General features: G+C 37.5%; 1 protein-coding gene across 1 annotated transcript; it reads right to left on the bottom strand.

Moving 5' to 3' along the window:
- Positions 1 to 532: 532 nt before the first annotated feature.
- On the bottom strand, positions 533 to 10,475 carry LOC111406017. Its single transcript, XM_023035182.1, has 3 exons — positions 10,287 to 10,475; positions 1,378 to 1,565; positions 533 to 848 (listed from the first exon to the last, which is right to left on the bottom strand). The coding sequence occupies exons 2-3, from the start codon at positions 1,501 to 1,503 to the stop codon at positions 792 to 794; spliced, it is 183 nt and encodes a 60-aa protein (XP_022890950.1). The 5' UTR covers positions 1,504 to 1,565; positions 10,287 to 10,475; the 3' UTR covers positions 533 to 791.
- Between the last annotated feature and the right edge of the window lie 330 nt (positions 10,476 to 10,805).

The raw sequence follows: 10,805 nt of genomic DNA, 5'->3' as shown, positions 1-10,805 counted from the left end.
CGAAGCAGATGAAGAACCTTCCTAGACTACTTGACATAGATCATAACATAGATGGAAAGTTCAGTTCGTTACACTACACACGACTCGACAAAATTGAGCAAACTTCACCCAGAACATGCGTACCAAACCTCCAAAGTAGTCTTCAGTAGGACTGTCGTCTTTTTATGTAACCAATAAAGAGTTTCAACACGAGAAATATCCAACACCAAAAGAAGAAGAAGAAGAAATAGCATAAATAGACAGAAGGCTTGCTTCGTGGACAGGCTAAAAGGAAGATGATGAATTAACAACCATCTCTTATGCAGTTCTCAGAAAAGGATGATGGCCCATCTTTATTCCATTTGAATGTCCTAACGCGACCAGAATCGGGTATGACATTCTGGAGATGATGACCTCAATGCTTGGCTTATTAAGCTATCTCATTACACCATCCTAGGAGGGAGAGAAATAGCACAACTTTTTATCAGCAGGAGGCCGATGTTACCACACTGTTGCTAATATCATTGAAACGGTACAGGAACAAGCAGGAGAATAGTGTGAAACAGAAATACTAAGCAAAATTGGCAACTTATGGTTGCTTCAGTCTGCGACCAAAACTTGGTGTCATGCTTTAACAGTCATGTAATTATACTGATGCAAGGGAATGCCCATTCTGATTTTTTAATAATAAAATCATTTCCTTTTGCTCGGAAACAAAGGATTCTAGCATCACAAGTAATGCAAAATGAAATATAAAACGCATTACACTTTTAGTTTCATCGTGCTCATATATCAAATATGAATTTTGAAATTCATATCTTCTCTACTTCTTCCGGCTCAGCCCCATGGGTGCTTCCAGGAGGCAGTGTCTGCAAAAAATCACATTACAAACATAAGCAGACAAGTGAAGGGCAGCTTTCATCAAGTCAGTCATAGATTTAGGAAAAGCTAGGGGTCCTTCAGTGCTTCCTACAAGAGGCAGTTACTAGAGCGCAATAACGCCCCTTGTTCAAAGGTTTAAACGAAAAACAGAAGACAGAGGAATACTAATATCTCAGAAAGAAAATATAACGAAAAGAAACATCTATTTACATGTATTTAGTGGGATTTGACACACTGATGGACAAGAATTTAGTTTCTTTTTCTTTCTTAATAGTTGATAATGTCTGGTCGAGTTGAACCCACCTGACCAAACAAGTCCTAGTTTTATCAAAGGTCATAGGCGATTGGGAAAGCCCCAGTACAAGGACAAACTAACTACACAGAAATTGAATCACTTACAGCAAAGCTAACTGTTTTCAAGTATAGAAATGTAGGGCACCTTTGAAAACCAGTAGAAATTATCGGAATTTTTTTTATGCAAATGTAAGTACATTAAACGGAGGCAGGAAAATTTACCAAATCAGGCTTGTATATATTATGCACAACAGAAGCGCCAGTGAGAAGCGACACAACAACAACGACACACGACCATGCCAACGATGGAGTTCCCGTGGGTTGCTTCCCTCCAAATTTCTTATTCATCTCTCTCTATCTTTCTGCGTCTCCCTAGCCAGCCCTTTGTATTCACCTTCTTTCCCCTTTAGCTTCAGGAAAGTAAATACTATTAATTATGACAATTTATAATATTTATACAAATACATGTTCACATGTAACTGTGTATATTATTAATTGTCTTTATACATGTCAGCAAATCCAGAGCAGAGAGAATTAAACTGCAATTGAAATGAGAAATCTGAGCAATGTGTTTACTAAGCCCATGTTTGATAGTTATTAAAATCAGATTTTTAATAGATTTTGATAAAAGTTTATGAAATGTATGAGTGAAAATTTGTGAGTCCCATAAAATGTGTGGTTAAAATTAATTGTTGACTTTAATTTAAAATCTAAATTAAAATTTGTATCAAAGAGGGGCTAAGTTGAGCGGTAATAGACTCACAACCTACAGGTTGTCAGTTAGGGTTAAGTCATGTATATGCATGTATTAATTTTTGGAGACAACAAGCCAAGAAACCCAAGTGATGAACAGTGAACAGTTAAAAAATAAGTTGCAAGGGATAAACAAAGCAATGAAAGAGCCCAAATAATTACTGTTACCTTACTTCATTAGCAAGTATTAGTAGTGAATAATTCATGTATTCTCAATCATCATATATCATATAGGAGTGTGTCTTGATCATACTATTTAGCTGGAAGACCACAATGTTGTCGATAATTACAAGCTAATATAAGTCGAAACATATCCTTATAAATCCGAATATCGCTTACTGTATTATTGTCAATTTCCCAAAACAAACCATCACGGATAAAGCTATTATATAAACATCACAAATGGGGAGAATCTAACAGGCACTCTGCAACTAACTAATTAATAAACTTTTTATTTGAACAAAGTTATTATCAGTCTTGGCTAGAAAAAGTTGAAGGAGAACCAATCCTATGTCGTCTATCACAAGTAACCGCTATTAAGTATTAACTGAACTCATGGGCTAGAGAAAATTGAAGTAGAAGATTGGTAACTGAACAAAGTAACTTGCTTGGAAGCTTGATAGAAATTCAGCAACCGCTATTTAGTATTAACTGAACTCATGGGCTAGAGAAAATTGAAGTAAAAGATTGGTAGCTGAACAAAGTGACTTACTTGGAAGCTTGATAGAAATTCAGCCGCAAGTGTAAGATAAGAACCAGATATTACAATTCTGTATTGATTGAATTCTCCAGTACAAATAAAATTAATAAGCAGCCTTTCACGAGGACTGTATCTCTCCTCAGTCTCACTACACCCGAGAGATTGGTTGCCTGTCTTTTCCCATTCGTGACTTCTTTATATTCTGTTCTGTAACTACTTTTCTCTTCCTATCCTACCCCTCCAACAGAATTTTGTTGCAGCCCCTTCCCTTCTCCAGTCTTCTTGAGTCTTCTAGAATAAGTATATAGAGGAGGCCTATCAATTACCCCCCCCCCCTCCCCCCCAAAATAAATAAATAAATAAAAATAAAAAACTCAGCAACCTTGTCCTCAAAGTGGAAGGAAGGAAATTGTTGATTAATGAGATGGAATGATTCCCAGGTAGCTTCCATAGGAGATAACCCTTTCCACTTAATTAGCACTTCCAAATTTTCTGTTATTCCCCGTGTCTCATTCCTCTTCCCCAACATAGCTTAGGGTTCCACTAGCAACTCCCAGTCAGCTCCCAAATTCAGAGGCAACCATGTGGTAAAGTGATGTTCCCTCACCGCCTTACGCAATTGGGATACATGGAACACCGAATGGATACGTGTCTCGGGGTAAGCAACCTTCCCAACTTTTGCTAATACCTTGTAGGGTCCATAGTATCGGGGGTAAGTTTCTCACTGGTACGACCAAAGACTTGTGGCGATATGGACGCATCTTCAACTAGATCATGTCCCCTGCTGAGAACTCTACTTCCCTTCTATGCTTGTCAACTGCATGCTTCATCTGTTGTTGGGCTCGGTACAAATGGATCTTGAGAACGCAGCAGGAGAGGAGGATCACGCCCATATAACATACAAAAAGGGGTAAGTTGTGCCAATACGTGGAAGGAATTGTTGTATGAGAGTTCAGCCCTCGATTAACCACATACAAAAAGGTAGGAATTGGGCCCATTCTTTTGGTCGAGCTGAAGCAAAGCAGCGCAGGTAGGTTTCAAGCCCTCGATTAACCACCTCCGTTTGGCCATCGGTTTGTGGATGATAAGCTGAACTATGCCTTAACTTCGTTCGCTGGAGTCGAGACGGGTCAATCCAAAATTTGCTTAGGAACACCTTATCCCTATCTGAGATTATTGATTGGGGCATCCCGTGCAATCGAACCGCCTCTCTTACAAAAATGGCTGCTATAAAAGGTGCCGTGAAAGGATGTTTGAGGCCTATAAAATGAGTATACTTGCTTAAGCAATCAACAACCACCAAAATCAAATCAAACCCTTCCGACTTAGGCAACCCTTCCATGAAATCCATGGAAATATCCTTCCCTACCCTCTCTGGTACGGGAAGAAGCTGCAGGTGCAAGAGTAAAGTATTTATGCTATTGACAAGTTGCGCAGGCTGCCACATATGCAAGAATATCTCTCTTCATGCCCACCCAATCGAATGTCTCCACTATTCTCCTGTAAGTCTTAAGGAACCCTCCATGACCAACCCCCCCCCCCTCCCCAATCCCCCCCCCCCCCCAAAAATTTTACTGTCATGCCCTTCCTCTAGCGCCATCAATACCCATGGGAAATCCTTGGGTAGAGTAATCCGATCCTTATATAATAAAGCCCCACGAACTATTATATAACCTGGATAAGCTGATGAGTCTGTCCTTAAGGTTGCCATAATTCTGCCCAGAACCCAATCTTCCTATTCTGCCTTTATCACTTCTTCTATCTGAACGGTATTTGGTATGCTAAGGGCCATTAAAGTTGCTGTCACTCCTTTTTGGGATAATGCATCTGCTGCCTTATTCTCCGATCCCGATTTGTACTCAATATCAAAGTCGAAGCCCAATAATTTTGTCAACCATTTATGATATTCAACATTCAGCAACCTTTGGTCGAGCAAGAACTTAGGGTGTGTTTGATTCACCCAATTTCATGGGAATGGGTGGAAAATTCGTGTTTGATTCACAAGATTTTCCATGGAATTGGTTTCTAGCTTTTATTGGAAGTTGTGCTATTCCTTAATTTGGTGGAATTCCAATTCTCACCATATATGGTGGGAATTGGAACCCGACTACTGTAGCGATTTTTTTTTTTTTTTTTTTTTTTTGCAATGGAAACCAATTCTAAGAATTATTGTAAAAAAATATCTCTTTCATTGATAATTTGAATGTAAAACAAAGCCAAACGAACACTAAAAAATAGATGACTTTCTTGAATTTTTTTTTTTTTTTGGCGATAGAAACCAATGTCATCCCCAATACCAGTAAATTCTATCATTTTAATTGATAATTTTCATGTAAAACAAAGTCAAACGAACATCAAAAAATACTTTTATTTCAACATTTTCCACGTGAAAAATTATACCAATCAAACACAATAATTCACAATTCCCAAGAAAACAATTCTAGGCAATTCAATTCTCTGAAATTCGTTTTCTACCAAATTCAATTCCATCTTTACAATCAAACGGACCCTTAAGGTTCTTTTGATCTACCCGCACCACGAAAAGCCTTCCAAGCAAATAATGTCTCCATTTTTGCACTGCCAACACAATAGCTATTAACTCTCTTTCATAAATTGATTTATTTTGGGTCGTTGGTGGGAGAACCTGACTAAAGTAACCTATAGGCCTCTGATTTTGCATTAAAACAGCCCCCAACCCATATCCCGAAGCATTGGTTTCAATCACAAAGGGTTGTAAAAAATCTGGAACAGCTAGCACTGACACCATCATCATCGCATCCTTCAATTTTGTGAATGCAACCTCGGCTGCGTCATTCCATCCAAAACTATCCTTTTTTAATAGTTGAGTCAATGGCCATGCAATTTTCCCATAGCCCTCCACAAAGCGACGATAATACCATGTCAATCCTAGGAAGCCCTTCCACTCCTTAAGTGATTTTGGTCATGGCCAATCTCTCATTGCAGAGAACTTTGATTCGTCCGCTGCCACTCCTTTTTTCTGAAATGATGTGCCCAAGGTACTCTTACCTCTATCTGTCCAAACAAGCATTTCTTTTTGTTTGCATAAAGCTGAATTTCCACCAAAATCTGCATTACAATTCTCAAGTGATCTCGGTGTTCAACCTCCTTACAGCTATAAATCAAGATGTCGTCAAAGAAGACTAACATAAATTTTCGAAGTTGTTCTCTGAAGATAGTATTCATCAGTGATTGGAAAGTGGCTGGTGCATTTGTTAAACAAAATGGCATGACGAAAAATTTTAGCCCCCTTTAAAACTCTTCAATTTAATTTAATTTTTTTCTCTCTCATACTTTAAACCACACAATTTTTAATAAAATAATATTACACTCAAATCGAAAACTTTTCAACCACGTAACCTTCAAAAAAATACTATTGTCCCATTATAAATTCAAATAATGGGGGCCAAACAAGGGCTTAGTGTCCTTCGTGGGTTCGAAAAGCAATTTTTGGAACATCCTCAGCCTTCACCCGAACATGATGGTACCCGGATCTGAGATCGATTTTCAAAAAAACATTAGCTCCATTCAATTTATACAATAATTCATCAATAACAAGAATCGAAAATTTGTCAGGAACGGTGACCTTGTTTAGGGCCTGATAATTCACGCAAAACCGCTAACTCCCATCTTTCTTCCTTACAAGTGGCACAAGACTTTAAAATGGACTAGTATTATGTTGGATAATTCCTGCAGCCAACATCTCCTGTACTAACCGTTCAATTTCATTCTTCTGGAAATGTGGGTATCGGCATGGCCTCACGCTAACGAGGTTAGTCCCTGGTTTTAGAATGATCGCATGATCATGACTTCTCCGTGTGGGCAACTGGTTGGGGTCCTAAAAGACTACTGAAAATTCCTCCAAAAGCTCTGCAAAAACTGTTGGTGGTCAAGGTAGAGAGCCATTGGGATCGACCATAATATTTCCCAATTCCAATAACAATCCTTCCCCTTGCTCCTTAAAGGATTTCCACATTGTTTTCAATGAGATAGGAGTTTTACTGAAACTCGAGTCCCTTTGCAATGTTACTATAGTCCTTGAGTTGTTCAAGGACATCGTCAAGGTGTTCCAATCAACCTACATTTTGCCCCGCCTTCGTAAACACTGCATTGTCAAAATAACATCAGAGCAGCCCAACTCGAGGGATAAGAAATCTTCCACTACCAGCAAGCCTGGTAACTTCAACGTTATGCCTTTGCATATGTCTTCCTCTTTTACAGTCAACCCAGTTCCCATGATTACTCCATAGCTCGTAGTGAAGGATAAGGGAAATCCCAGAACTAATTCTACAAAGATAAAATTATGTGAAGCTCCACTATCGATCAACACTACCACCTCTTTCTGGTCAAACATCCCCTTTAGTTCCATAGTACTTGGGGCAGTAAGTCCTACTACAGAGTTGATGGATAGTTTCACAGGCTAACCCATCCCTTTGACTTCATTCTCGCCAGTACATAACTCGTCGATAGCCTCGCCCTCATTGGATCCCAGCTTGCCACACTGTGTCGTCTCTCCCAGCGCATCGCCGGCCTCCATCTCGCGAATAACCCTAACCTGCAGCTCCTTATTCCTACATTTCTGACCAATAGTCAACTTGTCATCACATCTATAGCATAGCCTTTTCTCTTTTTTAGCTTGAATGTCAACGCCTATAAGCCTCTTGAATGTTAAAGGATTTTTGGGAAGTTAATTAGGGCGTGGAATGAGAGACAATGGCACGGTGTGTCTCTTTTGGGTAATAGTAGGTTGGGGCGGATTTGGGCTTTGATAAGGGATGCTCTTGGGTTTATTAGGGCTGTTGTTCATGGGCTTTGCTAGGATATTAAATTCCAGTCCTCCACCATTTAGGCTACTTCCATTATCTGTTCCAGGCCCAATGACCTAAGTAGATGGACTTCAACCCTAATATTTGGCCTTGGTCCGTTGAGAAAATTACATTCCATTATCTCTTATGATACCTCCGTCAACGATGAAGCCAGGGTCTCCAATCGCTGACGATACTCTCTAACGGCGATACTCTGCCGGAGAGATAGGAATTGTGCACAAACGGATCCCTCCTATGATAGTCCGAATCTTCGTAATAGCCTGATATTCACCTCTTCCCAATTCTTCACCGGTTGGCATTTTTCTCCCATTTCTTATCTTCCTCCGTCAGCTTATTAATGTGGAAATATCTCTCCACACGAAAAACCCACCCATCTGGATTGGATTCTTCAAGTACAGGCATTTCCAAGCTTCCTTATGCATGGCTCAATTCTCCAATCGCCGCCTGACCCTCCCCCATCATTGTGACTACTACCTGCCCTTGTTTGTGTTAAACCGTAGTCAATTGGTGTTACCGATGAACTCTCCATAACTGGCCCCTTTTCCTTACATTCTTTTTCTTGACTTTCCAATGTGCGCAACAACATATCAAACTTTTCCATCATCCCAGAGTGCATCATTTCAAATTCTGAAAGTAGCACGTGGAGCGCCGTTTGCAATTCATGGTGATTGCTATCCACCCTTTGTTCCAACTCTCCAACTCGATCAACAAGATTCATGGTTGTATCTTGCCGAATTTGGATGCTTTGATACCAGATTGATAGAAATTTAGCCGTAAGTGTAAGATGAGAACCAGAAATTATAATTCTGTATTGATTGAATTCTCCATTACAAATGAACTCCTCAGTCTTGCTTCACTCAACAGATTGGTTGCATGTCTTTGTTCCATTAGTGTCTTATTTATATTTTGTTCTGTAACTACTTTTCTCTTCCTATTCTACCCCTCCAACAGAATTTTGTTACAGCCCCTTTCCTTCTCCATTCTTCTTGAGTCTTCTAGAATAAGTATACAGAATCGGAGGCCCATCAAAGCTCTGTTTTGTTTCCATCTCCAATTTTGAAAAACATGCAAATTTTGGGGATGCAAAACGAATTGATACATTTATCCAATACAATCTCTTAACTTTCAAAATAATGCTCAGCAGCACTTCTCCCTCCCTTCAACAACCATGACACCATCGCCTCAACCTACCAGATCCGACACCCAACGGCAACAATTCCAATAAGAAGCATTGGCAACATCATATATGTAGAAAGCATATACAAATATAATCAAAAGCAAGAGCATTTTTTTCCTGGTTACCTTTTGGGTAAAATATTCGATTAATGAAGAGAAAACAACCTAGGTAACCACACCACAAATTACAACTTGCAAATAGCCCACTGCACCACTAGCTATAATGATCATCCATGCTAGGTTTTGAAGAAGATAGTTCTAATCAAATTTTGTAAAATTCCATTTTGACCCACAAACCTAACATGTTATAAATAAAATCCAATAAGAAAACAACACAACTTTAAAGCAAATTACAATTTGTCATGCAAACTATAGTACAATATGCATGTCATGTATTTAGCATTAATGGCATCAAAATTCACGTGTAATTCTCATCTCACACAAATCAATATCATAATCAGCCTAAGCATATCCTTTTCCTTTTCAGTCGTATATTTTCTCAAACACTAATCAGTTAGCAATGGCCAAGGACAATGCAGTCACAATTTATGGCTAAACTCTAGCAGAGACGAGAAGGAAAACATCCAATATTTCCCACGTTACAATAGCACAGTGCTTCATAAAATTGAGACAAGAATTCCAACTCCCGTTCAGAATATATTAATCCAAATATTCCATGAAAAATAAGGAAGAAAAGAAAATGCAACAAACATGCCATTCTAAGGCATCTCCAATCTTGCACCAAAATTTGAGGTAAGTTTTGCACCATTTTACACCAAATCTTGTGCCAAATTAAAAATATTTCCAACTCATTACACCATAAGTTGCACCAAATGAACAATGTCATTTTCTTTATTTTTTATTCTTACCAATTTATATATCTGGAAAATTATTTATTTATTTAATTTACTACTACATAAATAATTATGTTTCGTTAACGAAAATATTAAATTCATTAATAAATTTAAAAAATATAGTGCAATTAATAAAAATATTGCAACTAAGAAAATATTAAATCATAATACTATTGATTACATGATTAAAGTTTATTACAAATAATAATAATAATAATAATAATAATAATAATAATAATAATAATAATATTGGTATTAAAAAAATAATTAATTAATTAAAAATTAAAATTTGTGTATAATATAAAATGACACAAATACCCTTAAGAACATTTGGTGCTAAATAAAAAAAGGGCAAAAATGACTTTAATCAAATATGGTGCAAAATTTAGTGTTTGTGGGGCGTGGCATGGCATGGCCCCAAATATTTGATGCAAAATAGGGGAAAATAGTGTTTTGGTACAAGGTGGGAGTTGCCATAATCCAACGACAGAACAAAGCATAAAGTTTATCACGTCGTTCCTTCAAAATGAGATATTCTAATGAAAACAAACATTCAAATTTGGCTAATCTAATTATTTCAACATTCAGGAATTCAGGGCAAAATATTAGAACCCAATTCAGAAATGAACACAGGGAGATGGAGGCAGAAGTGAAAAAATAACTAACCGTAGAGTTTAATTTTCAAAGACAGTATAAAAATTAGAACCCAATTCAAAGATTGTAAGTAACTATCAAATTGAGGATCAAGTTTTGCTATTTTTCAAAGAAATACAAAGATTGCATAATAGGGTTGCATTTGCTTACCTACAGGCAAATTGTTCAGTAGGCCCCTTGTGTGGAATTGGTATTTCTGCTATCGCTTCGGTGGGCAGGTGGGTGGAAGCGGAAGTGCGTTGTTGTGGCGAAGGATAGGGGCGCGCCGATCGTTTATTTCCGTCTTTGCCTAGACATTATTCATAGAGGGTGTTTCGGCCCCATTTTTACGAAAAAATGTAGAATAGTAGAATGATGAGTAATGTGTTCTTAAAAATGAAAGAAATATTTTTTATTTACGTGTAATATTATTTTAATAAAAAAATATGGTTGAAAAGAAAAGAGAAAAAAATGTATTTTGAAAAATATGGGAGTCAAACAAAGCCTTAGCCCTTGTTTGAGCCTCATTTTTTTGAAAAAATGTATTTTTCAACATTATTTTGATATCATTTTAATCACACATTTTTCAATAAAATAATATTATACGTATATTAAAAATCTTTTTTATTTTTTAATTACACATTTCTCATCAATATACTATTCAAAAATTCATTTTTCCCCCAAAAAAGG

Source organism: Olea europaea, chromosome 12, assembly GCF_002742605.1.
Source record: "Olea europaea var. sylvestris chromosome 12, O_europaea_v1, whole genome shotgun sequence".
Lineage (NCBI taxonomy): Eukaryota > Viridiplantae > Streptophyta > Magnoliopsida > Lamiales > Oleaceae > Olea > Olea europaea.
Note: the sequence above shows the minus strand (reverse complement) of the source record. Positions and strands in the feature narration are given on the sequence as shown.

Excerpts from the sequence above, each read along its gene's own strand:
- LOC111406017 (XM_023035182.1), bottom strand. The coding sequence starts at position 1,503 with ATGAATAAGAAATTTGGAGGGAAGCAACCCACGGGAACTCCATCGTTG. Across the intron at positions 849-1,377 it reads ATATATACAAGCCTGATTTG|ACACTGCCTCCTGGAAGCAC; the intron begins GTAAATTTTCCT and ends GATTTTTTGCAG.